This window comes from Ornithorhynchus anatinus, chromosome 5, assembly GCF_004115215.2.
Source record: "Ornithorhynchus anatinus isolate Pmale09 chromosome 5, mOrnAna1.pri.v4, whole genome shotgun sequence".
NCBI classification, from domain to species: Eukaryota; Metazoa; Chordata; class Mammalia; order Monotremata; family Ornithorhynchidae; genus Ornithorhynchus; species Ornithorhynchus anatinus.
Window position 1 is genome coordinate 47,561,180 of NC_041732.1, and position 27,635 is coordinate 47,588,814.

Here is a 27,635-nt window from a genome sequence, read left to right on the forward strand (position 1 = left end):
AAGGTTTTCTTCATTTCTTGCATCTTTTTTAAAGAAATGGGCTAGAAATTGGCTTTTCCTTGCTGTTTCTCAAAGAAGCTTTCCCATTCCACTGGTATCTCACTATTAAGAGCTCAAAAGTTAGTAAATGTTTTGTTAATGATAAACCTAAATAAGGTCATCAAGCAATTGTGAAAAGGTAAAGTAATAAATTTGCAATTCAAGTCACCTTAACTTGCAGGATATTTGTGCTCCTCTCTTTCCTATTTTACATTTTTGGAGTGTGAGCAATATCCACAGTCTCTTGTGGGGTTGAAATTAGATGTGGCTGTCTTTTCTGGATTCATCTTTAAGCGGGTTTGCTTGTGAGAATTCTGTCTTTGCATTCCACTATTTCCCTTGTAGCCCTAGTAGTCTGGAAACTTCACCTACAAGACTTGAGAATTTTGAATGTCACCTGAGTGACTTTTTTTTTTCCCTTTGACTTTCCTGGTGATGGAACTTCCTAACTGCCACAGTATTGATCTTTTAAAGTCAGAAAACCTCATCTACCTGCTAGGGAACTGGAATTTTGGGTAATCTCTTGATTCGTCCTCTTCTCCCTGTTAAGAAAGAGGCCAGTCTGTAGGATTTAGTGCCTAAACTATCTTTTAATCTGGAGCTAAATTTAGCTCTGCCCATGTTTTAATTCCCAGCTAGGTTTTTGTTTTGGTCTTTTTGTGGAGGGCAGTGCACATGATTTCCCTCAGTCATTGCACCCTGTGGAGGAAAAGTTCCAAACAGTATCATTAAATAATCTTTATTTAATACCTTAATGCAGATAGCATTGTAGCATCATGTGCTGCTCTAAACTGTAAGCTAGTTGTGGGTAGGGAATATGTCTGTTTATTGTTATAATGTACTCTGCCAAGTGCTTAGTATAGTGCTCTGCACACAGTAAACGCTCAAATATAAATGAAGTGCTCTGTTTAACACTACCAAAAGCACATTATGCACTGTGTCTACACTCCAGGGAATTGACAGAACATTGGCCTGAAGGGTTGATGCCAGGAACCCAGGATCCCATATGTTTCTCTGTCAGCAATTGATCAATCATCCAGTGGTATTTATTGAGCACTTACCATGTACAGAGCACTATACTAGCCTCTTGGGAGAGTACAGTATAATGGAGTTGGTAGACATGTTGCTTGCCCACAGCAAGCTTACAGGCTAGACAGGGGCCCCTTACAATAATATAAGTAAACTATGGATATATACAAAAATACTATGGGGCTGAGGGAGGGGTGAATAAAGGGCACAAATCCAAGGGCGGTGGAGAAAGGAGTGGGAGATGAGGAAATGGCTTATTCGGGGAAGGCCTCCTGAAGGAGATGTCAGCAGAACGCCTGGCTGTGATTTCTGGGCACAAAGCCGTTCACATCCTGTTTCTTTGGGTCATTAAGTTGGTGCTATTGCAGAGGACCCTTGCTATTCCTTTTTCCAGGGCACGATGACTTGCATTTGCATTGTCCCATTTGGTGAGAGCTTGCTGGAAGCATTCGTGGGGGCAGGGGAGGGGAGGGGATTGTTCACCGATTCTCTAATCATTACTGGATCTGCACTCTTGGTTACCCTAGGGGCCCAATTTGAAATGTGCTTTTTTGGTTTCAGATAATACAGTTTGTGTTTCTCATTTACTTCCTGAAACTTCTTGTCCCCGTCGTGCTGGCTGTCCTGGTTTCTCCGTGTGCTCTGGGGGAGCGGGCCTGGGCTTCCAGCAGATTGAGATTTCACAGAGCTGTGAACAGCCAACGAGCTGTTGACAGTTTGACTGGGCAGGCAAAACGAAGCCTACATGGAAGAAGATTTAAGATCGTGTCTGGGCATTCTCTCGCCTGGATCCAGTTGTGAAAACCTGAGCAACTTTTCCCTCTCCTCTTTCGTGACTTGACGTCTGTTCTTTGATGCTGCTATTTCAAGGTTACTGCGATTATGAAACCACTTTGATCTCAGCCTTCCATATTGTATATTGCCTCCTTTAGTTAAATTGTAAGGCAGCAACCCCGTTTGGGAGGATCAGGTGTGATTCTGTCCTATAGAAGGAGTTGAAAAAACAGAGGCTATGGGGAGTTAGGTATGTTGAAGTGTAAATTCAGTTTGGGAAACTCATTTAAGTTCCCCACAAGATAAGCAAAAATAATTATGCCTCTTCATATGGAACAGTGTCTCATATCCTAAAAGTGGAAATCCTCAAGCTTTACTCAGCTCTACCGTAACACAGGTTTTGGGCTAGCATGTCATTAGGCTATCAGCAAAGCGTCTGTCGAACACCGTGAGCCTGTTGGAGAGTGCAGGCTGCAGTGTTGGAAGAAATGGTGAGGAGTCAGATTGGATAATTCCTATGCCTCAAATTTTCCTTAATGCAGGTTTGGCAAGAGTGCAGCTGGCTGCATCACTGGAGGACTGAATAGGTTCGTAAAGATGTGCTGCAAAGGCGACAGGAGGGGAAGAATATTTTCTGGTGCGGGACAGAATTGTAAGATCCTCGAGGGCAAGACAGGTACTAGATTGAAAATTCCTTGAGGACAAGACAAATGCTAGATCATAAGCTCCTCCAGGACACCAAATAGGTCTATTACTTCTACTGCCCTCTCCCAAGTGTTTACTACAGGGCTCCGCACCCAGTAGGCGTTCAAAAAATAATTTTGATGTGATTGATTTCAGTGAAATTAGGGCCAAAGGAATCAAGACCCCTGCTATTCAATTTCCCTTCTCCATTTACAGAGTGTGTATCCCTCAGGGATGGCTGAACCTGGGGATTGGTTGTAAGCAGTGGCACCACTCCAGGGGGGAGGTGTATGCCCCATATTTGTTAGGTTCATTAACTTATGGTTTTGTATCCCTGAAAAGATATCTGAGATGACCCTCTCCCCCTGAACATTTCGCTTTCCATACGACTAACTCCTTGTGTATGTTCTGTACTTCAGTTAATATTGCAGGATCTAAGTCACTATAAAATTATGATCAAATATCTAGGAATCAAATATGGCAGAGTGAGAGAGGGAGAAAGAGATATGATTTGAAATGTGTCCAAGGCTGGTGTGATTTTGACCAAAGCCCTGGAGTTCAGGTGTGTCCAGAATTGTGCCTTGGGTCATTTTAGGGGGAGGTGGCTGGGGGGTGGGGTGCATCTTAAGTACTCAGAAAATAGTAAGGAACCTTCCGGCCGGTCAAGAAGGAACCCAAGCTCCCTTGGAGTTTGGAGAACTGATCTGCTCTCCCCAAGATTCTTGGAATGGAGATGGCCCTGCACTGGACCAATGTGTGTTGCTGATGGGATGCTAATATAAAGACTCTTCCTAAAATGTCTTCTCTCTTTTGATGGGCACACCTTAAGGTGCCAGTAGCTTCCAAAGATCTGAAAACAAATTTCTTATAATTAATCTTCTATTTCCTAATGGCAATTCAACTGGGATTGGGAGGAAACAAGGTCGAATGCTGGCCCACCCTCGTCTTCCCAGTGACTTCGGGGGCAGCTACATTTTGCTGGTTTTCTTTCCGGAAGCCTCACGTCCTTCCTCCCTTCTGTCCTCTTCACCCCCAACCCCCAACTAGTAGTAATAAAAATAATTATGGTACTTGTGCGCTTACTATGTGTCAAGCACTGGTGTAAGTACTGGGGTAGATATAAATTAATCAGGTTGGACATAATCCCTGTTCCATGCAACTAAATGCCCATTTTATGGATGAAGTAACCAAGGCACAGAAAAGTGAAGTGACTTGCCCAGGGTCACATGGCAGACAAGTGGTTGAGCTGGGATTAGAATCCAGGTCCACTGAACACTGATGCCAGCGCCTCCACCCCGGTCCAATCTGAGTTTGGACTCTTCCCAACTTCTCACTGTGGCCAAAGCATGGTAGGGAGGGAGAAGCATTTTGGACAGTCTTCCCAGCTCGCCACCTTAACTGGGCAAATTTGGACAATTCCATCTCCTCCCAAACCTGGGGCAAAGCCTCAAAAGTCTAGTTTGACTGTGTGCTCTTTTCCCTGGCCTCCGCTACTAGGAGGGCACGGCTTTGGGAAGACCAGGTGCATTCCTACCTTGGCAGTGACCTGCGAAGTTGATACACGGCTTTCTTAGAAATGAGGAGAGCGGGCTTTCCCTCACAGAGGCAGGTCACAGTGTCATTGTCACTGAGGTATTAGTGCTTTGAAAGGAAGGGGTGGGCTGTGTTCAGAGATGCTTACCATTTCCTTCTGGCTGTACTCCCACAGCTTTACTGTGGAAGAGAATTGAATCCTTTCTTCTGAACAGCTGATATAGGCCCCATTGGGTGCAGTGGCCCAGAGTTACATGCTTTGTTTGGCTCAACGCTTTCTGGCTTTTGGTTTATGAGTTTGTGTGTCTTTACTGCTTCTTGATTCCTAGAGCCTTGATTCCTTCTTGATTCCTAGAGCCCGGCTTTCGAACTGTTTTGCATCATTCTGACGATAGGTTTCTTCTTGCCTGTTGCGTAGAAAAAATATGAATTGTTCAATGACCCAGAAAAGATTATTAATAATCAACTCCACCATCGAGGAAATGGATCAAATTGCCTGCTACCAGGAATGATGTAGCAATAATCTCATTTTACAGGAATGACCCTCCTTTTTCACATTTTTATTTTGCGAGGCCAGGTGTCCCTATACCTTTTAGAGGGGTTTTCCTGCCTAGAGGCAGCCCAACCCTCCAGTCATTTGGGGTGCTGTTATGTCAATTGAATCTTCATGAGAATGTCAATTGAATCTGCACAAGAATTCATTTCCAGCCCAACTTAAGCCCTAGAATCCAAGCACCCCCAAGAAATCGTATGATCTCTTTCGGCTTTCAGGTAGATGCCTAAAGTCCATTTGGGCAGCTTAGTTCCAGGACTTGTACCAGTCCTCCCTCAGCATGAGAGCAATGTTGCTGCCGGTGGGAGTGAGCAATGGCAGCTGGGAACTGGAGGGTATTTTCAATTTAAATTGAAGTTTTACTTGCCTGCAGGCTGCTTTCTTTGCAGTCCAGTCAAATTTCTTTTAGACCTGGGAGCTCATACAAGTTTCTGCGAGCTTACTAAGCTAATATGAACAGAGAACAATAATTAGTATGTTAATTATATTTACAGTATTATAAGGTAAGTAGTATGACCTAGTGGAAAGAGCACGGGCCTGTGTGACCTTGGGCAAGTCATTTCTTTGGGCCTCAGTATCCTTAACTGTAAAATGGAAATCCACTCTACCTGTTCTCCCTCCTACTTAAACCGTGAGCTCCAAGTGGGACAGGGACTGTGTCCAACTTGATTATTATGTATCTATCCCAGTGCTTAGAACAGTGCTTGACACATATTAAGCACTTAATAAATACTATTTCTATTCTTATCATTAATAGTGGTATTTTTTAAGGTCTTATCCTGTCCAAGCACTGTGCTAAGTACTGGGTCGATACAAAGTAATCAGATCAGTCAGAGAACAGGTAATTTAATGCCCATTTTACAGATGAGGAAACTGAGGCACAGAGAATAAATGACTTGCCCAAGGTCACATAGGAGGCAAGAGGCAAAGCTGGGGTTAGTACTCAGGTCCTCTGACTCTCAGTCCTAGGCTCTTTCGTTTAAGCCAGGTCTTTTTTTTTTTTTTCCAGAAATTGTCTCTGGGAAAGGAATCCAGCGTTTTGTGCAGAAACTTTTCCAGAGTCACACAGTTCCTTCCCTTAGGGATCCCAGTTTAGGTGCCTCACCTATAGGAATACGACAGATTCGAAGAGGGTCCAGAAGAGAGCAATGGGAGTCAGAAGCAGAGTGGCCTAGAGCAGAGGCCTGGGAGTCAGAGGGACCTAGGTTCTAATCCCAGCGAGTTTGGTGGAGGTGAGGAGGAAGGGCGTTCCAGACCAGAGGTCTGACCACAGGGGTCAGCGGTGGGATGGCAAGAATGAGGCACAGTGGGGTGGTGAGCGGCGGCAGAGGAGCGCAGTGTGTGGGCTGAGCTGCAGAAGGAGAGAAGGGAGGTGAGGTAGGAGGGGGCAAGGGGATGGAGAGCTTTGAAGCCGAGTGAGGAGTCTTTGCTTCATGTGAAGGTTGATAGGCAACCATGGGAGGTTTTTTTCGGGGGGCGGCGGTGACATGCCCAGAGTGTTTCTGTAGAAAGATAATCCAGGCAGCGGAGTGAAGTATAGACTGAAGCGGGGAGAGACAGGAGGATGGAAGATTAGAAAGGAGGCTGATGCAGTCATCCACTTGGGATATGATGAGAAATTCTACCGAGGTAGCAGTTTGGATGGAGAGGAAAGGGCGGATCTTGGCGATGTGAAGGTGAGACCGGCAGGTGTTGGTGACGGATTGGATGTGTGGGACGAATGAGAGAGCAGAGTCAAGGATGATGCTAAAGTTGTGGGCTCCTGAGAGGGGAGGGATGGTAGTGCCGTCCACAGTGATGGGAAAGTCAGGGAGAGGACAGGGCTTGGGAGGGAAGATAGGGAGCTCAGTCTTGGACATGTTGAGTTTTAGGTGGTGGGCGGACATCCAGGTGGAGATGTCCTGAAGGCAGGAGGAGATAGGAGCCTGGAGGGAAGGAGAGAGAACAGAGGAGGAGATGTTCTTGATTACACTCTAATCAATCCATCATTGGCATTTATTGAGCACTTACCGAGCACTCTACGAAGTACTTGGGAGAACGTCGGGAGGTATGTTCCCTGCCCATATCAAGCTTACAGTCTAGGGCAGGAGGCAGACATGAAAATAAATTACAGATATGGACCCAAGTGCTGTGGGGCTGAGGGTGGGGTGAATATCCAGTGCAGATCTGCCAATTGTCTGCTGGGTAACCTTGGGAAAATCACTTCACTTCTCTGTGCCTCAGTCCCCCTGCCCTGTCTGTAAAGTGGGGATTAAGACTGTGAGCCCCCTGAGGGACAGGGACTTAGTCCAACTTGATAAGCTTGTCTCTGTCCCAGCGCTTAGAACAGTGCATGGCACATTGTAAGAGCTTCACAGATACCATTTAAAAAAATGGTAAATATTGAGCACGTACTATGTGTAGAGCACACTACTGAGCACTCGGGATACAATAGAATTAGCAACCACGTCCCCTGCCCATAATGAATTTATCAATTAGAGGGGGAGATGGATGTTAATATGAATATGTAATTTATAATATATAATTTAAATATGTAGACACAAGTGTTTTGGGCTTGGGGGTAGGTGAATATCACATTAAACCACAGGATTAAAACTGGACAGAGTGGAACAACGTGACAGTAGAGGTCAATTAAGCAAAAATCATGTTTCCCGCCCTTGAGGAATTTACAGTGTAATGAGGGATACAGGCAGATGCAAATTATTCAGCAATAGTGGGAGTAGGAGGAAGAAGTGTAAAATAAGTAACAGGGTAAATGTCAGGATGAGAAATTGCGTGGCCTAGTGGAAAGAGAATGGGAGCAATCTGGGAGTAAGAGGACCTGGGTTCTAATTCCAACTCTGCCTCTTGCCTGCTGTGTAAATCATTTAGCTTTCTGTGTCTGTTTCCTCATCTCTAAAATAGGGATTAAATATCTATTCTCCCTCTTAATTAGACTGTGAGCTTGATCAAAACAGTTGTCCCCTCCCTTCTTCCCTTCCTGACCACCATTGTCAACTGTTCACTTTCCAGTGGCTTCTTCCCCACTGCTTTCAAACATGCTCACGTCTCCCCTATCCTAAAAAATACAAACCCTCCCTTGAGCCCACCACTCCCTCCAGTTATCGCCCCATCTCCCTCCTACTATTCCTTTCCAAACTCCCTGAGCGAATTGTCTACACCCGCTGTTTCAAGTTCCTCTCCTCCAATTCTCCCCTAGACTTCCTCCAATCTGGCTTCCATCCCCTTCACTCCACAGAAACTACCCTCTCAAAGGTCCCCAATGATCTTCTTGCCAAATCCATTGGCCTCTACTCCATCCTAATCCTCTTTGACCTCTCAGCTGCCTTAGACACTGTTGACCACCCCCTACTCCTGAAAACGTTATCCGACCTCAGCTTCACTGACACTGTTCTCTCCTAGTTCTCTTCCTATCTCACTGACTGCTAATTCTCAATCTCTGCTGTGGGCTCCTCCTCTGCCTCACACCCCCTAACTGGGTGTCCTTCAGGGTTCAGTTGTGGCTCCATCTGCACCCACTCCTTTGGACAACTCATTCTCTCACATGGCTTCAACTACCACCTCTCTGCAGCTGATTTCCAAATCTGCATCTCCACTCATGATCTCTCTCCCTCCCTCTCCGCAGTCTCACCTTTCCTCCTGCATTCAAGACATCTGTACTTAGATACCTTGCTGTCTCCTCAAACTTAATATGCCCAAAACAGACTTCCTTTTCTTCCCACCCAAACCCTTTCCTTCCCCTGACTTTCCCATCACTGTAGACAGCACCACCATCCTTCCTGCCTCACAAGCTCATAACCTTGGCGTTATGCTTGACTTCTTTCTCGCATTCAACCCACATATTCAATCTGTCATCAAAGTCTGTTGGTTCAGCCTGTACAACATTACTGAAATCTGCCCTTTCCTCTCCATCCAAACTGCTACCATGTCAATCCATGCCTTTGTCTTATGTGGCCTTGATTATCCTATCAGCATCCTTGGTGACCTCCCTCCTTCCTGTCTATCCCCGCTCCAGTCCATACTTCACTCTGCTGCCGGGATCATTTTTCTACCACAACATTGAGTCCACTCCTCAAGAACCTTCAGTGGTTGCCCAACCACCTCTTGTCGGTTTTGAAGCACTCAGTCACCTTGCCCCCTCCGGCCTCTCCTCGCTACTTTAGTTCTGCCACCCAGCCCACACACTTTGCTCCTCTAATGGCAACCTGCTTTCTGTGCCTCAGTCTCGTCTATTTTGCTGCTGACCTCCCCAAATCCTGTCACTGGCCTGGAACATCCTCACTTTTCATATCCACCAGACAATTACTCGCCCCACCTTCAAAACCCTACTTAAAGCACCTCCCCTCCAAGAGATCTTCACTGACTAAGCCCTCATTTCCTCTTTTCCCTCCCCTTCTGTGTCACTCTGATGATTTCTTCCCTTTCATTCATTCAATCATTCAGTCGCATTTATTAAGCACTTACTGAGCAGAGCACTGTACTAAGCACTTGGAAAGTACAATTATTCACCTCCCCATCCCCCAGTTCCACAGCACTTATGTACATATCAGTAGTTTATATTAATGTCTGTAGAATGTAAGCTCATTTTGCACAGGAAATGTCTGTTTTATTGTTGTATTCTCCCAAGTTTTCAATATAGTGCTCTGCATACAATAAGAACTAAATAAATAAGACTGATGAAGGACAGGGACTGGGTTTGACCTGATTATCTTAAATCTACCCCAGCGCTTAGTATGATGCTGGGCACATAGTAAATGTTTTAACATATTAGTATTACCATCATTGTCACTATTATCATCATTAGAGCAGACTGAATAATTGAATATACTAGTGCTGAGGATGTCTCTAAGTTCTGGCTGTTGAGTGGACACGAGTTGAGATGTTAGGAATTAATCAGAGAAGATTTCCTGGAGAAAGTAGAAGAGATTTGAAGATGGTGAAGGTTAGGGTGTGGTGAATTTGGGGTGGGGGGGCAGCAGGAGCAACCAGAAGCAGGAGAGATGAGAATAAGGTCCAGCAAGTAGTTTGGTTTGGAAGGATTGAAGAGCTTGAGGTGGAGAGTGGCAGGTGAAGAGAGTCGATGTGGAAGTTGGGGAGAGCCTGTGGACACCCTAGAAACCAGGGATGAGCATTTCAACATGATGTGCAGGGTGATGGATAGCCAGTGGGTATTTTTTTGAAAAGTGGGGAAACATAATAATAATAATGTTGGTATTTGTTAAGCGCTTACTATGTGCCGAGCACTGTTCTAAGCGCTGGGGTAGACACGGGGAATCAGGTTGTCCCACGTGGGGCTCAAGTTTCAGGAGGAGAGGAGGTAACACGGACTTAGACTGAAGTAGGCAGAGGTCTGTCTTAAATCAGTGAGGAGGCTGATCTGATGAAAGCTTGAACCAGGGAGAGATCCAGAAATAATCAATCAGTGGTATTTACACAGTGCTTACTGTTTGAAGGCCATTGTATTAAGTGCTTGAGAAAATACAGTGAAGTTGGTAGTCACTCTCCCTGCCTGCAACAAGTTTACAGTCTAGACAAAAGTCCTGTGGGAAAAAATGTTGAAAGAATTGGGATAATTCAGCCTGAAGGCAAGAAGGCTGGGGAGAAGCTTAGTGACTTCCCTCTAAGTTAAAATCTGCCTTCTAGTTCTGCTGAGAAGCAAAAGAGAGGAGGAAGCAGGCTTAAATTGTATTTTAGAAGTTTTGGTTGGCGAGGATTGGGGTGGGACAATTAGGTAAGAGGAGGGGAAAGGGGTGTTCCTTTCGTGTACGTGCTGGAATGAGGAAACGGGAATTGAAATTTCAATTTTTGGTAACAAATGATAGCCCCTACCCAAGCCCACTGCCATCCTCTTCCATGAATCTTGGTTGGGGTCCAGGTGATTGGGGTGGATTGAGGGACCCACTCATTCCATTGCTATCCTGAGGACAAATTCAATTCCTTAAGGAGAGGTGGGAAAGCAGGTAAAGAGCCATTTTCTGGAGGGCTCTTGAATGCAGCCAGATATCAGAGCTACTGGAATAGTAATAATAATAATGGTATTTATTAAGTGCTTACTATGTGCCAAGCACTTTTCTAAGCGCTGGGGTAGATAGAAGGTTCAGGTTGTCCCACATGGGGCTCCCAGTCTTAATCCCCATTTTACAAATGAGGTAACTGAGGCACAGAGAAGTTAAATGACTTGCCCAAATTCACACAGCTGAGAAGTGGCAGAGGAGGGATTAGAACCCACGACTAAGCCACACTGCTTCCCCGGGGGCAGGAGGGGAGGGGAAGAGAGGGGGAGCCCAACTCTGGAAATGAGTCACAGACTTGTTAGAAAGCAATTGACTTTTCTATGAGTCTCACTTTTCTATGAGCCTCCCGGCCATGCTCCCAAACCATCCCTCCCACCCCAGCAACAGCTGCAAAAAGTGGCCAACTCTGCTGGAGAGTGGGGCTTCTCCTGGGAAATGGTAGAAGAAAGGATGGTGCAGGAGTTTGGTTTCTCTCTAGACACTCCTCTCTTTGGTTGTCACCCCGAAGGCCAGAAGACAAATACAAGCTTATTCCTGGACATTCACCCTGGCAATTGCCATGAAGCCCAGATCAGAGATTCCAATCCAAAGGGAGATAGAGGGTCCAAAGAGCCCTGCCATTTCCCACACCAACAGAGTGAGGGACTAGTCCTTTGCTATCTTCTCAGCAGCTTCTCTGCTGTTTTTTAATTCAGTTGTATTTATTGAGCATTTACTCTGTGCACATCCCTGTCTTGAGTGCTTGGGACAGTACAGAATACTTGTTTTGTTATGTTTTGCTTTGCTGTCTCCCCCATTTAGACTGTGAGCCTGTTATTTGGCAGGGGTTGTCTCTATCTGTTGCCGAATTGTACATTCCAAGCGCTTACTACAGTACTCTGCACATAGCACTCAATAAATACAATTGAATGAATACAGTATAACAATGCACAGCCCAAGTGGGTCTGTTGCCATGCGCCTCCCCATTCTAATCCTGGCTCTGCCACTTTCCTGCTGTTTGACCTTGGGTAAGTCACTTCTCTTCTCTGTCCCTCAGTTACCTCATCTGTGAAATGGGGATTAAGAGTGTGAGCCCCATATAAGACAGAGACTGTGTCCAACCTGATTAAGTTGTATCTACTCCAGAGTGGCATATAGTAAGTGCTTAACAAGAACCATAATTATCATTATTATAATTAATAATAATAGACCTATTCCCTGCCCACCACTAGCTACTTTGTGTCCAGTTTTGTAGACTCTGGACACAGACCCCTTCAGATTCCCCACCCATCAATCATTGGTATTTACTGAGTGGTTTCTGTGCACAGAGCACTCTAATGTGCTTGGTGAGTACAGTACTGTAGAGTTGGTAGTCACATTCCCTGCCCATCAAGAGCTTGCAGTCTGGAGTGGGGAGACAAATGTTATAATCAATTATTGATATGTACATGGGTGCTGAGGGAAGATTTTAAAAGGGCTTTAAAGGGTACAGAACCACAGAAGGGAGTGGGAGTTGGGTAAATGAAGGCTTAGCTGGGAGGAACTCTTGGAGGAGATGTGATTTTAATAAGGTTTCCAAGGTGGGGAGAGTGATGGACTGTTGGATGTGAAGAGGGGAGTACATTTCAGTCCTTGACTCTAATTTATTGCTATTGTTCTTGTCTGTCCGTCTCCCCCGATTAGACTGTAAGCCCGTCAAATGGCAGGGACTGTCTCTATCTGTTGCCGACTTGTTCATTCCAAGCACTTAGTACAGTGCTCTGCACATAGTAAGCGCTCAATAAATACTATTGAATAAGATGGGGCGTGGGCAAGGGGTCAGTGGTGATGAGCGAGATCAAGGGACAACAAGCAAGTTGGGGTGGAGGAGTGAAATGTGCAAGCTGGTTTGTAGTAAGAAATCAGCAAGGTAAGATAGGATCGAGTTATTTAAAAAAAATCCACAGTAAGGAGCTGAGAAATTTCTGTAAAATGAAGGTAATCATCTCTGAGGATGCTCTGCTGATAAAAATGGGAGAGCAGGTTGAAAACAGTTTCGGAGTAGATATGCTGTGAGGGTAAGATGGTATAACAATTGAGAAAGAGCTCCTCTTCTGTCCCTACAGAGGCCAGATGCATTTGTCTCTGGTCCTCGACTTGGCACTCTGTCTGCAGGAAATAGGTGCTTCTTGGCTCTACTGCTCTGACCCTTTAACCTTCCCAATCACTCCTCTTGGACACCCGTGTTGAAATACAGTCTTGGCAACTGCCTTTTGTGCAACATAGAAACCATCCTAAGGCTTCAGTTTCAACCTTGAGAAAACTGAGTAAAGAGCAGTTTATAACCTCCGTGGCCTTGCACATGAAAACCACACCTCTGCCTCTTTGCGCAGAACAGTACAGTAGTTTGCCTTCATTACACAACAGTGCTCTGTGAACACTCACAGTTGATAAACCAGGTGTTGATTGGCAGCCTTCCACTGTGTACCATCTCTATAGTCTTCCTGTAATTACACATTTGCTCAAGCGTCGTTTCCATTTCGCAGAAATATCCAATTTCTTGGGAGTGGCCATTCTGGTAATTTGACTGTTGCCCAGTTATGGGGCTCTGTTGTTCCCCTGGAAAAGGGGAATTGAACTGAGGAAAGAATTGCTGAATAGAGAAGGATTGGCTAGTTTACACTTTCTCCTGCCTGCCTTGCTCTCCTGCCTATACCCACTCTCCTCCTCTTTCATGGGCAGCCCTTGCCCTCTGCAACATTTAGGTAGTTTAGCAAAAGAAGGAGCGGGAGGAGAGGGGCCCCCATTTCTGGAATTAGTTCTAAAGAGGAATGAGCACTTCTTTGGGTATCAGTGGAATAATAATAGTGTTACTTGTTAAGCACTTACTGTGTGCAAGACACTGTCCTAAGCATCGGCTGGGGGGGGGGCGGGGAGGGATACAAACAAATCAGGTTGGTCACAGTCTCTCTCCCCCATGGGGCTCACAGTCTCAATCACCATTTTAGAGATGAAGTCACTGAAGCACAGAGAAGTGAAGTGACTTGCCCAAGGTCACACAGCAGACAAGTGGCAGAGCTGGGATTAGAACCCATGACCTTCTGACTCCCAGGCCCGTGCTCTACTACGCCATGCTGCTTCTTAAAAAATATGGTGTTTGTTAAGCACTTACTATGTGCTAGGCACTGAATTGAGCTCTGGGGTGAATACAAGTAAATCGGGTTGGAAACAGTCCCTGTCCCACACACCGCTCACATTCTCCATCCCCCTTTTATAGATGAGGTAACTGAAGCACAGAGAAGTGAAGTGGCTTGTGTGGCGAAACTGGGATTAGAACCCAGGTCCCTCTGACTCTCAGGCCCGTGCACTTTCCATTACTCCAGTCTGTAGCCCCATCCCAGCACCGGGTTGGAAGCTGTTGAAGCAGTTTGGCTTAGTGGATGGAGCACAGGCTCAGAAGGATTTGGGTTCTAATTCCAGCTCTGCCACTTGTCAGCCATGTGGCCTTGAGCAAGTCACTTTTCTGTGCCTCAGTTACCTCATCTGTAAAATGGGGATTAGGACTGTGAGCCCCAAAGGAGTCATAGACTGCGTCCTACCTGATGTTTGATTCTACCCCAGCATGTAATACAGTACCTGGCAAATAGTAAGCATTTAAAAAATACCATAAAAAAATGATGAGGGCATGGGAAAAGAAGGGACACACTCTAGGATATTCTGTGCTCTCCCCCCTCCGCCCCCCCCCTTTTTTTTTTTTTTTAGAACAGCTCTGGTACTATTCAGCTCTGTCCGTTCCCTTCACCTACCCCCAGCTCTGAGCAGGGAAAAAAATGTATCCATCCCTCTGCCCCCTGGCCTCTTGGCACCATTTTTAGCCCTCAGGGGGCAGTGGAAATGGAGGAAGAAATAATCAGAACCGAGGGGGCCTTGGGGATGAATGTTGACAGTTGGAGAAATAAGAGAAGTCAAAAGTAGAGTAACCAGTTACTAACAAAGCAATTGAGGTGACGCAAGCATCTGTTAAATGCTGCTTAAGCTCCCATCTCTGGAATTTTAGCAGTTGATTTGAAGTCTTTGAAGCATTACTTTAAAATCTCAGCTTTGGATGAACAAAATGAAATTACTCGTTTCAGACCTATCATGCAGAACTCTCCCTCTAGACTGTAAACTCCTGGTGGGCAGAGAATGTAGCTACTAACTCTGTTGTGCTCTTTCAACCACTTAGTTCAGTGCTGAACACAGTAAGTTCTCAATAAATACCCTTGATTGGTTAGAAGCCTTCTGTGTCAAACACCGCTCCCCCCCCCCCCCCCGCCCCTTACCAACGAGGAGGCAGAAGACGCTGAGAAATCACAGCGTTTCCATGAAAGTGGGCAGCAGTAGGGCACCCAGAGGGGTTTGATTTTGGAAACAGACCTTTTTCTCATCTATCTAGTTTGGGGGTTTTTTGGAAGGAGGCCACAGCAGTCTTGCTGCCAACAAAATCTGATTAGCATTCAGGGGTTCCCGAGCAGAGAGAGAAAGAGCAAAACAGAGTTGGCGGAGTGGACCACCCATGCCGCCGTGGCAAGGAAAAGCCGCCGAGCAGGGCTGTCCATAGAAGGTCTGGCAAATGGTGACAGTTGCTCCAGGCCTCAGGCTCTGTTTTTGCTGCCGGGGCCCAAGCCCTGCTCTTTCCCGCTCCCGGACCTGTCGGGTGGGAGCAGGTCTTTTTTCCCCCACAAGGAACCATTGATGCACACCCACTCTAGAGAGCTCAATTCCTTCCCACCCCACAAGCAACCCAGGGAGTTGGGGGTGTAGGATGTTAAAGGGAGAAGCAGCATGGCTTAGTGGATTAAGCACATGCCTGGGGGTCGGAAGGACCTGGGTTCTAATCCTGGCTCTGTTGATTGCTGTGTGACCTTGGGCAAGTCTTTTCACTTCTCTGAGCTTCAGTTACCTCATCTGTGAAAGGGGGATGAAGACTGTGAGCCTGTGTGGGACAGGGACTGTGTCCAACCTGATTTACTTGTATCTGCCCGAGCACTTAGAACAGTGCTTGGTACATAGTGCTTAACAAGTACCATAATCATTATTATCGCGCACTTATTGTGTGCAGAGCACCATCCTAAGTGCTTGGGACAGTACAATACAAGAGAGTTGGGACATATGTAAAGAGATATTTACATACATGCTGTGGGAAGGGGGAGGAGAGGGGGGCAGATGAGCTTTCAGCGAGGCACCACACTGAAAACTTGGTTTTGATGGCAGTCCTGTTTGCAGGTGGGGAACGGTGACCCCTAGATCCCTTCCCTAGCCCTTGGGACCTTAGGATCTTCCTTTGCCTGATGTTTTTCATGGATCTGCTTGCAGCTCCAAGCAAATGCACGAGAAAGCAGCTTCGCTGAAGAGTTCCACACCTAGCCAGGAGAAACCCGAAGCCTCCCCCAAGGAAAGGAACTTGGAGACTCTGGATGAGAGGTGAGAATCCGGCCCTCCTGCTAGCCCCCTGACCCCTCTCCCCACTTAGATCCCACCTTGCTTGATCCTTGGTAGTTTGGCGTCAGGAGTAGGTCACAGAAGGGTGCAGTGGGGTAGGAGTGCTTTGGGGGTGTGCAGAACCCCAGCTCCCTCCCTGTCACTTGCCTCATTTTCCTGAGGAATTCAGAAATTTGACAAACCCCAAACCCTAAACCTCTTGACTCTTAAGAGAAGCAGGTAGCCTTGCCTTCCATGTTGTTTCTCGATCCTTCTCCTGTTACCCACCTTACCCCATGCTTCCCTGCTCTACCCACTTCCAGCCCAGTGTCACACTTATGCCTGCCCTCTCCCAGGGAGGGCAAAGGTTGGCATTTCACCACCCTCCCTCTTCTAAGCCTCAATTGGCCTCAGGGGCTGAGTTACTTTCACTTTGCCCAGAACATTGTTTGATGCTGGTGCGGGAGGCGATCAGTCCACCGACTGGATGATGGCCTTTGCAGAGCTCCACCGATCCCCCGCTCCCTCACCACCATTTCCACGCGGGCAAGAACTGGAACCGTAAGTCTGTCGTGTCTGACTGCCCTTTTTTTTTTTTTTTTGCAAAGTATTAAGTGCTTACTATGTGCTGGGCACTGTACTGGGGTAGATACTAGTTAATTGGATTGGACACAGTCCCTGTCCCACAAAGGGACACAGTCTTAATTCCCATTTTACAGATGAGGTAACTGGCACAGAGAAGTAAAGTGACTTGCCCAAGATAACATAGCAAACAAGTGGCGGAGCTCGGATTAGAACCCAAGTCCTTCTGACTTTCAGGCCTGTGCTCTGTCCTTTAGACATGCTACTTCAAACTGAGGTTTTGTGTTGACCTCAACTACTGCCTATCTCGTGGACATGCTGGCTAGAGAACTGGGGAAATTTGGGTTTCTCTTCATGTCCTGGGAAATTTCTTCAGAGGTGATTTGTGTGGAATTCACTAGTCAGACTTGCTCGGGGTCATTCTAGAAGACCATGTTTCTTGCTTCCGGCCTCCCAGCTAGAGCAGGAAGACAGTCATGTTGGAGCTTAAAAAGTTTTGCTCTTTCACCTAGCCCCAAAAGTATGTTAGCAAACAGAGGCCCTGGTTCTATAAATGAAGTTACCTGCCTTGTAATAATGATAATTATGGTATTTCTAAAGTGCTTATTAAGTGCCAAGCACTGTTCTAAGCACTGGGGTAAATACAAGGTAATCAGGTTGTCCCACGTGGAGCTCAGTCTTAATCCCTATTTTATAGGTGAGGTAACTGAGGCAAAGAGAAGTTAAGTGGTTTGCCCAAGGTCACACAGCAGACAAGTGGTGGAGCGGCGATTAGAACCCACAACTTCTGACTCCCAAGCCTATGCTCTTTCCACTAAGCCAAGAGCCTTCTCTCCTGGGGGTGAAAGCTTTAAAATGGAGACCTAATTCCCCAGGAGAAGCTTTCTTTTATGATTCAGACAAGGATCTATTAAGTCTAGGCAGGGCAGAGTTGCCTAGGCTGAACCGTTTCCTGGGGATGAGGATGGAGAGTGAGAGAAGTGGATTCTCTTTCCCTTGAATAGATTTTCTTCCTTGCAGTGTGAATCAGCCAGAGATCTCAAAGGATGAAGAAAAGAAGTGCAACAGAGAAGGGGTAAGTCAGGTGGCAAATTTTAGGTACTTGTGTGCACCGTTTATGTTCACTGCTCTTCCTTTATTATTATTATTATTATCATTACTATTGCAGATATTATTATTAATAATAATAATAATTGTAGTAAATGCTTACTATGTGCCAAGCACTAAGCTCTGAACTAAGCACTGGGGTAAATAGAAGATAATCAAGTAAGTCTCTGCCCTGTGTGGGTCTTACAGACCAAGGGGCTGGAAAGACAGGTATTTAATCCACACTTTTCAGATGAGAAAGTTGAGGCATAGAGAAGTTGTGACTTGCCCAAGATCACACAGCAAACAAGTGCTGGTCAGGATTAGAATACAGGTCTTCTGACTCCCTGGCCTGTGTTCTTTCTACTAGACCAGAGTTTTCCTTCTTTGTCTCTTCTGCTTGCAGTTCAAATAAGAGGGCCTCCAAGAGCACAGTTTATCCCCAGTAAATCTCCAACTCAAGGACTAGGGATGTTTGAAATTCTCTCAGATAGAACCAGGTAAATGTTTTTCAGAGGGTTTTGAAAATGCTTAGAACTTTCAGTGGATTACTTAATCCTCAGTTGAACCCTGAGATTAATCAGTTAGAAAACAGGTGAATTCCTGACTTCTAGCCTAGGGATCATCTTTCAGAATCCTCTTATCTCCTGAATCAATGTGAAAGAGTTTTAATGAAGCCCCACATTTCTTAAAACTATCCTTTCTCCACCCGCCAACCCACATTTTGAAGATAAATGAAACAGCCTGTGGAGTGCGACTGTATAGTAGCTCTGCCCATGGATGGTGCTATCTCCTTCATGATTTGAACCACAATCTCATCTGAATAGGAAGCTCCTTCTCATCCTCACTACATTTTCTTCTTTACAGATCCCAAATAAATATAACAATCAGTATCACAAGCTGTTCAAGGATGTCCCCTTAGATGAAACCGTTTTGAAAGGTAAGTTCAGTGTATCAATCCAAAGTATTAATTTATTTATTTTTGGTGGTATTTGTTAACCCCTTACTATGTTCCAGGCACTGTACAGAGATGAGAGAACCGAGGCACAGAGAAGTGAAGTGACTTATCCAGGGTCACCCAGCAGACAAGTGGCAGAGCTGAGATTAGAACCCAGGCCCATGATCTATCCGCTAGGACATGTAGCTTCTCAGCAGTTGAGAGCCTACTGTGAAAAGTACAATAGAATTAGTACACAGATCCCTGCCCTCAAGAATCTTATAATCTAGTGTGGGAGATCAATACTAAAATAAATTATGTTCTATTATAAGTAATCTTTATAAGTAAAAAAATATGTTCATAAGTGCTGTTTGTGGGGGTGGCGGGGTATGTGTGAGGTTATGTAGAAGTATTATTGAAGTGGCACTTTGCTGGGGGTTACAAGACCTCCTGAGAGAGACATGATGTCCAAAGAGCTTTGAAGATGGGACAGGCATGTGAAGAGAGGAGGGAGTGCCAGGCAGAAGGGATAGCATGGGGTCATGTAAAAATACAATTTTCTTTTGAGGAAAGGGCCAAGGATGGAGATCATGGCTATCCCCTCAGTGGAAATGGCAAAGCTTTATTTCCATCCAAGCTTATAAATGATAGGCTATTTCTTTCCTGGCCAGGCAGCTAGCTGCTTGTATTCTGGGAGGCTTGGAATAATGGAGAGGCTGTTGAAGGGATACTTCAGAAAATAAGTGAAGGGAGATGGAGGATGCAGGGTACTATGGAAAGCCGTAGGAAAGTTGGAGTACAGGAAGAGAAGAGTTGGGGGTGCAGAGGCTAATTAAGGAAGGAGTAGAAATGAGATGGTTGAGGTTTTGGGGGAGAAAAATGTCAGGAAAGGGTTAAAAGGAATTTAAGGAAAGTTAGAGAGAGTTGAATAGGATGAACAAGACAGGCAGCAGAGAAGAGAAAGAGGCGAGGAGTTTTGGTCTTTTGGAGGAGGGCTATAAGCAGTCTTCAAAGATATGGAAGCAGGCAAGTTTGCTGGTGGGGCTTGGTGAGTGGAGGAATATCTGGGGACCTGGGTAGTCTCTAGGAATGTGTACAGGATGGGAAGAAGACTGTAGGAATAGAGGTCTGGAAAGATGTTAGGGAGCTAAGAGAAGTGTAAACTGAGGAATGATGAAAGGTATGAAATTGGCAGATTAGCCAACACTGAGGCTTCACTCTGATATTTATTTGGCTGGTGACTCGGAGAATTGGTCAGGGAGATGGAACCTCCCATTCAGTGGGTTTGCTGACCTGATGGGCCTCAGGATCTAGTGGTTCCTTGAAACTTTTCAGGGATCCAAGGGATATTGTTTTTCTGAGTTCTGATTCCTTTTAAAGGATCCTTATTAGCCCATGGAGGTTTTAAGAGAGGAAAGTGGGGAGGAAGGAGACATGTTTACCCAGCGAGATTTAAGAGAGGAACATGGAGAGGAAGGAGACAGAGAGAGGGTCCAGAAAGCAGTTGATTTCCCCCTAAATGGGTAGCCATCTGGTGTAGGTGAACTGGCTAGAAGTGGTCTGGACCCTTGGAGGTTTTCCCTACTGGAGCAGGAGGAGGGAGGAGGAGAAGAAAAGCACATGTCATGCAGGACTTAGTCGACATCTTGTCGGCAGTCTAGAACGTGGCGGAGAGAATGTTGGCTAGAGTCCCTAGCTAGCTTCTTAAAGATGGTTAACAGCCTGCTGGGCAAAAAGTAAAAGTCTGGGGGTCTTTGGCCAAAATAATAATGTATTTATCTAGCATCTAGCATCCACTGGGTGGTTATGGGCTGTATTCAGTCCTTGAGGTTGTACAACAGAAGCATAAGACACATTCCTTGCCCACAAGAACCTTATATTCTAATGGGGGAGAGAGAGGAAAATAGTGAAGTCTGAATAAGTAATTGAATTACAGTGTACAATAGACAAGTGTGGAGGATGTGTGTGCGTGTGTATGCGCGCACACACACACACACACACCCTCCTCCTCCAACCCCCCACGTGCCAGGGATGATTATTGGGTTGCTATAATTTGAGCTGTTGGGATTAATTGGGGAAGACTTGGTGATCAGTAGGGGCCAACTCCAAGATGTGGAGGGCCCGCCTTTCCATTAAAGCTGGGTCCTTCTTGTCTGTGTTCATCACAGTGTGCTCCTGTGCGCTTCAGAAAGATATCCTCATTCAAGGGCGGCTCTACATCTCCTCCAATTGGCTCTGCTTCCATGCCAACCTCTTTGGGAAAGACATAAAGGTAGGGCACTGTCAGTCTGTTTGTCCTTTCCTTGGGCTACACTGGACACCTTCAGCTTGAAAAATTAATTGCGGCCACTTACCACAACCCTGTCCCTGCAGAATTAATCAGCAGCTTCCCGTCTGCGCCGGGCAGCCTGTGGTTTGGTTTTATTGTACTGTAAATACTGCAATTTGAGGGCAACTCAGCTCATAGAAAGAGTTCCTTGTCTTTGAGAAGTGACTCTTGCCTCATTTTCTGCTTCAACCAAGTTCTCGGCGAAAGAAATTTAAAATGAAAGTACAGAGTGTCTTAACAACTGAGCTTCAGTGTGCCTGCATCTAGTTGGCGGGGGAGAAAGAGGATTGGGGAAGGGAGCCTCACTGTATGGTGGCCCATTTTGTCTCTAATTCTTAGTAATTTTGGGTTTTCTCCACTATGCGCATTGACATGTTTAAAAGCGAATGCAGTCAACCTGTCCCTTTGGACAGGAAAGAGTAAAGGCGGAGGCCACAAAGAGTCCTTTAAAAGTGACTCTGGCATTTTCCTCAGATGTACTCTATTGTCACTGAAGGTGTTCACCCTGTAGATGGATATAGATTCAGATTTATAGTTTTTATTCTTATGACGGGGGAGGGGCAGCTGAGACAGATGTCTTGGGCAATTAACCCCAAATCCTCCCTGGAAACAGGCAGAAGTATAGAGCTCCCACTGCCGTGCTGTTAGAGGCCAGTCGCACTGCTGGCTCTTACCGGGGAGTACTCATAGTGCTATAGGAAGCACTTAATGTAGTAAGCATAGGGGAAAGATACATGGGTGAGAATTTGAAGCTGTCCCTGGCCCACAGTCTAGGAAATAAGGTGGGGACTGGTGACGGACACACAAGGAAAGATAAGACAGTAAAAGTAGTGAAACATAACAGACAAGTACAGTGGTATGTACAGTGGGAGCAGTAATAATAATGGTATTTAAGCGCTTACTGCATGCTAAGCAGTGTGTTGGACACAGTCCCTGTCCCACAGAGGACTTGCAGTATTAATCCCTATCGTACAGATGAGGTAACTGAGGCACAGAGAAGTGAAGTGACTTGTCCAAGATCTCATAACCAAGTGGCGGAGGTGGAATTAGAATCCATGACCTTCTGACTCTCAGGCCCTTCCTCTATCCATTCAACCATGCTGCTTCTCAGGTTATAGGGTACTGTGGCTAGAGAAGCAGCATTTCTGATTCTGCCAAGCTCAGCCACAATCACTGTTACAGCTACAGTGCTTTCTGTGCTCTTAAATTTGTGGTAGGATGGTGCGTGCTGCTGGTTGGGTCCTTCTCTTTGGCACAGGTGAGGTTGGCTGGGGGGAGGAGGGGGGGGCGCGGATGGGTGGCTCCATGAGGGCACAAAGCGGAGAGAGCAACAGGAATGCCTGTCCACTCAGGGAGCTAGGAGGCCAAGGATGCACTGTTTGGGCTGACCCATCTGGTGGATATGCTTTTATTCCATTCAGGTTGTTATCCCAGTGATTTCTGTCCAGATGATAAAGAAGCACAAGATGGCTCGACTCCTTCCCAACGGGTTGGCCATCACCACCAACACAAGCCGGAAGGTAAATATCCCCTGTGATGTAGCAGGCACTCAACTCCACATTTTTCTTTCAGTTAACGTATCTTGGAGAGATGGGGTGAGAACACCTGGGCCTCAAAGGTAATCATCAAAGAGGGAGAGTCAGCATGACTTTATCTCTTCTCATAAGAATTACTTAATCGTGGTGATGAAACGGTAGTTCTACCTAGAAGATTAATAATGAAACCGAGCAGTATAGCGAAGTGAAATGAGTTTTCATCTAGGCAGTTTGGGGTCATTCCCAATACAGAAGTGAAACATGTTAAGACACCAGGGAATTGTGATAAGATGGTCTCAATTCAGAAAAAAAACTACCTGGAGACTTTTATTGTGTCTGTAGTTGATTATTTTATATTCCGGTAATTCTTTAATCAGGGTATTTGCATTTTAGTATTTGCCTTTGCTTAACTCTCTGTGCCCGGAAGATCCATCTATTTTGCTGATCTGTGTCATTTCTGGGCGAATGGGGGCATTTTTTCAGAACTAAATTATTGTTGGGGAACGATATCATCCCTATCCCTGTTGTGCTGTCGCTGGGAATTCAGAGTGGTGCAACATGTGTGGCAGAAAGTCAACTCTTCAAATTGGCAGGCAAAGCTTAGTGAGGGGTTTGGTCTAACTGGGCCCATTTGAATGGGAGGACTATCCATCAAAAATAGGCTAACAGTGCAAACCAGGATCAAGTAGGGCTTCTGGGGAGAGAGTGGAGGAGTACAGTTTCAAGAGAGCGGGCCTCCATAAATTGAAGAAAATGGGAAGGAGAAAGGAGGTTCAGTTTGCACCATTTCGGATTACTCCAAGGAGTTGGACGTGTGACTTCTCACAGATCCAGGACATTCAGAAACACTTTCTCTGGCAATCTAGGCTATCAGAAAGCCTATAAAACCCAGAATTGACCCTACTAAACCGGGACTCGTGGTCAGCCTCAAAAAAGCCCCCAAAATGGAGTTGCCATCTGTTTGAGTGACTGTTGTGTCTCCTGTTTCTCTTCCAACTTTCAGTACATCTTCGTGTCACTGATTTCCCGGGACAGCGTGTACGATACGCTGAGGAGAGTCTGCACGCACCTCCAGGTACTGTTCTCCACTGGTTTCACTTAGCACCAACCCTCCTGAAAATGGTGTGTTCCATGACAGGGTGTTGTTGGGGGCTGAGTTTTGTCCGTAGGCCCCCATGCATTCAACCAAAGCCTTTCCTTACTGTTTGCTCATGGGAAAGGAGAATGATCCCTAGTGCTTGCATCCCCTTTCTTAGAACAAAGCTCTGAAGGATCTTAAAACACGATGCACCATCAGATTCCTTGATCCAAATTGGGATTTACTTCCCAACTTTTCGACCTTTCTCTCTAGGTTTTTAGAGCCAATCATCAAGTACAGGGAAAGAACAGTTGTTCAAGATACCTAGGGGCATGTGGTCTGTCCTCAAGGAACAGTGTGCCTATGACAGTATCTTGTACGTTGAGAAGCCATCCAATCAAAGCTTTAGTTGGAGGGCATTGTCCCTGGCAGCAGGTCAGATGGTCTATCCACAACTCCACATTGTTCTGGCTAGTCTGTCCTCTTGGGTTCTGTCTTCTTGTCTGCTGCATGACCTTGGGCAAATCACTTAAATAACTTAATTTCTCTATGCCTCAATTTCCTCATCTGTAAAATGGGGATTAGCATGGTGTAGTGGATAGAGCATGGGGCTGGGAGTCAGAAGGTCATGGGTTCTGATCCTGGTTCCAGCACATCTTCTGTGTGACCTTGGGCAGGTCACCTGTGTGGGTCAGGGAATGTGTCCAACATGAGTCTCTCGTATCTACCCCGGTGTTAGTACAGTGTGTGTCCTATCTTCCTCAAATGCTGTTGAGTTTTTTCTGACCCATAGCAACTCCAGGTGCACACTCTCTTCAGAATATCCCAACTTCTGTCATAAAGTCATTCTGGAATGTGTATCCTTAGAGTTTTCTTGGTAAAGATATGGAAGTGGTTTACCATTGCCTTTTGTACAGTAAAAACTTGAGTGTCTGCCATTTTGATCACTTGATCATACGCCTTTGACTCTTTCCCATGCCGCTGCTGCCCAGCCTAAATGAATCAACTCTGACGCTTTGGCTTAAACCTTTCCATTATGGGTAGCCCTATATGGCACAGCTCTAAGCTTCATCAGCAAATGAAAACTCTCCTGCCACAACAAGGCATAGATTCATAGGTAAGCCCTAAAGCGAGTGCTTAAATATTATCAATATTATTGTTTTTATTACTGGCCGGCAGGCAGACGTAGCCACACATACACCATACCTTCATACTTGGAGAAGGAGTGCAGGGGACTGCTGGATGTGCAGGAGTTAAGGATAGTCATTCAGAGCTCTTGCAAAAGCCTACAGTAGGTTTCCTGAGTTTGGATCCTTTCCACTAAAGTCTGGGTCCTATAGCCAAGCATGGAACTGCTTCATTCTGCCATCAGCTATTTTCAATGGGGTGTGTATGTGGGTGTTCCTTTGGCAGATCTTGGTGGAAACCCTGTGCCAGACGGGAGCATACCAAGCCGCTCCCGCGGTCCAAAGTGTTCCTGACCGGGAACCACACAGTCAAGGGTGTCTTGTTCACAGGCGGTTCGGCTGGGGTGGGCCAACAGAGGCCTCTTGTTCAGGTGGAAAGTAGAGGCATAGGGGACTTCTTTACTCACTGGCAGTTGGAGCTATTTTTAAAAAATTCCTCTCTGGTAAGAGTTGCTGGGAAATTAAGGTTCAGCTAGGAAAGAAATGTCAGAACGTCATGTGTAATTCATAAACTTATAAACCGTGCAACAGAGAGGCTCCTATTCCCGGGTATCAAATACATGATCCGAAACAGACCCTGCAGCAAGGCTCAGTCGGGTTTTTCTGTGGCTGACTAGGGGACGGGGATCTCCTGCTCTCTCCTGCCACATCCCAGATATCTTCTTGCTGGAATCCCTGGGGAAAAAGGGGTCTGCGCTGCTGGCTGTATTGTCAGGTTTATTGGAAACCTGTTGTTTCAAAGTGACTCCTCAGCCCACAGTTCAAGATACTGTTACGGTGGACTCTCGTAGTGACAGATGAGCCTTGGTATAGTCACAGAGACTGGGACTTTGGGATCGAAAACCTGTGCAAAGGAATCGATTCTCATGCTAGTGATATGCATGGTCACTCTCGGTCACTCTTTTAAAATTTAGTGGTATTTGTTAAGCGCTTATTATGTGACTGTAAGTTCATTATGGGCAATATATGTCTGTTATGTTGTGCCCTCCTAAGCGTTTAGTACAGTACTCTGCACACAGTAAGCACTCAGTAAATACCACTGATTGAGGGATTGATTGCCAAGCACTGTTTCAAGCACTGGGATAGATACACGTTAATTAGATCAGACACGGTTCCTGTCCCATAGGGAGCTCACAATCTCTAAGCTGGAGAGAGAACAGGTGTTGAATGCCCATTTTTCAGATGAGAATGAGGCACAGAGAAGTGACCTGCCCAAGCTCTCACACAGCAGACAATTGGCAGAGCTGGGATTAGAATCCAGGTACTCTGACTTCCAGCCCTGTGCTCTTTCCAAAGCCCAGGCTGCTGGGGCCGTGGGTGCAATATGGAAGAATTTACATTCAGAAACCATTTACAGCCAAAATGACTGGAGCACAGTATCGATCCCAGGTACCAGTTACATATGAGTCATGAAGATATAAGATTACATATGAGGCATGAAGATACAAGATTGTTTTAATGAGATGCTCTTTCCCTCCATTCTATTTATTGCCATTGTTCTTGTCTGTCTCCCCCGATTAGACTGTAAGCCCATCAAAGGGCAGGGACTGTCTCTATCTGTTACCAATTTGTACATTCCAAGCGCTTAGCACAGTGCTCTGCACATAGTAAGCACTCAATAAATACTATTGAATGAATGAATACAACTTCCTAAAATTATGAACTCTAGCGTGCCATAACATTTCACTACACCACAGCCTCCTGAAGACCTTCATTATAATAGATTTCCACTATATTTGAATTTTGGAGCCAAAGATGTCAATGAGATTTAAATGATTATATCTGAAGACTGAGGAAAAAACTTCGATTTTTTTCCTGCCCCCCCCCCCCCCCCCCCCCCCCCCCCGCCCCTTTAGAGGTGGTGCAAACTGAGAATGAGGAAAGAAGCAAATATATCGGGCAGTTTAAAATTTGAACTTAATTCAAACCCTTTCCTTTTCTTCTTAAGGGTACTTGTTTTCCTCTGTCCTCTCATTTTCCCCCTCTTGCTCCCCCTGCTTCTTAGTCTCCTATGCCATGGCTGCACCCTTATTTTCCCCCAAGCATATTTCTTAGCAGAGATGGTGTTTATCCCCCCCCCCCCCCCCCCCCATTGTGTTTTGCTTCCCAACTCCAGCTTCATTCAAACCTTCAGCATCCAACAGTCTGTCACTGAAAGCCATACTGAGGGTTCTCAAAAGAAATGCCTTTGGCTGGGGGATGCCTTGGGTTTCCAGGATAACAGAAAGTCCAGGTGTGTTCTGCCTGCTAGTCCTCTAGACTGTAAGCTCACTGTGGTCAGGGAATGTCTGTTATATTGTAGTCCCCCAAGCGCTTAGTACAGTGCACACAGTAAGCACTCAATACAATTTACTGATTGACTGACTCTGGATGACAAGATAACACCTCTCTTCTTTATACCCTTTAGGCTTCCAGTAAGAAGAGTTTGAGTGTAAAAGAATATCCAGATGAACCTGACTCCGAGTCCCTGGTAAGATGTGTGTTTGGGAACAAAGGGTTACTGACCTTTGAAGAGTCACATGGGACGATGAATTTGGGCTGGGAGAAACTGGGTTGAAGTGTTCCCAGGGGCAAGAAAGACTAAACGGATACATTCCCGGAAGCCTCAGAGCTGCAAATCCCAAGGCAACCCCAGTGGACATGTGAACTTGTTGCGGGCAGGGCACCTGTCGCCCAACTCTCTTGTACTGTACTCTCCCAAGCGCTTAGTGCAGTGCTCTGTAACAAAGTAAGCACTCAGTAAATACCATTCACTCATTCAATCATATTCTTTACTGTGTGCAGAGCACTGTAGTGCATGCTCAGGAGAGTATAATACATCAATAAACACATTCCCTGCCCACAACAAGCTTACAGT

General features: G+C 45.8%; 1 protein-coding gene across 6 annotated transcripts in view; it reads left to right on the plus strand.

The window, feature by feature from the left end:
- The window catches only part of GRAMD2A (GRAM domain containing 2A), a 156,656-nt gene that overhangs the window by 101,648 nt on the left and 27,373 nt on the right, over positions 1 to 27,635 (plus strand). For all 6 annotated transcript variants that reach the window (XM_029065572.2, XM_029065577.2, XM_039912027.1 and 3 more), the window contains exons 2-9: positions 15,940 to 16,047; positions 16,486 to 16,605; positions 17,647 to 17,701; positions 18,580 to 18,652; positions 20,818 to 20,921; positions 22,400 to 22,498; positions 23,517 to 23,588; positions 27,186 to 27,248. In XM_029065572.2, the coding sequence (XP_028921405.1) occupies positions 15,940 to 16,047; positions 16,486 to 16,605; positions 17,647 to 17,701; positions 18,580 to 18,652; positions 20,818 to 20,921; positions 22,400 to 22,498; positions 23,517 to 23,588; positions 27,186 to 27,248 (694 nt within the window). The remainder of the gene's footprint in view (positions 1 to 15,939; positions 16,048 to 16,485; positions 16,606 to 17,646; positions 17,702 to 18,579; positions 18,653 to 20,817; positions 20,922 to 22,399; positions 22,499 to 23,516; positions 23,589 to 27,185; positions 27,249 to 27,635) is intronic.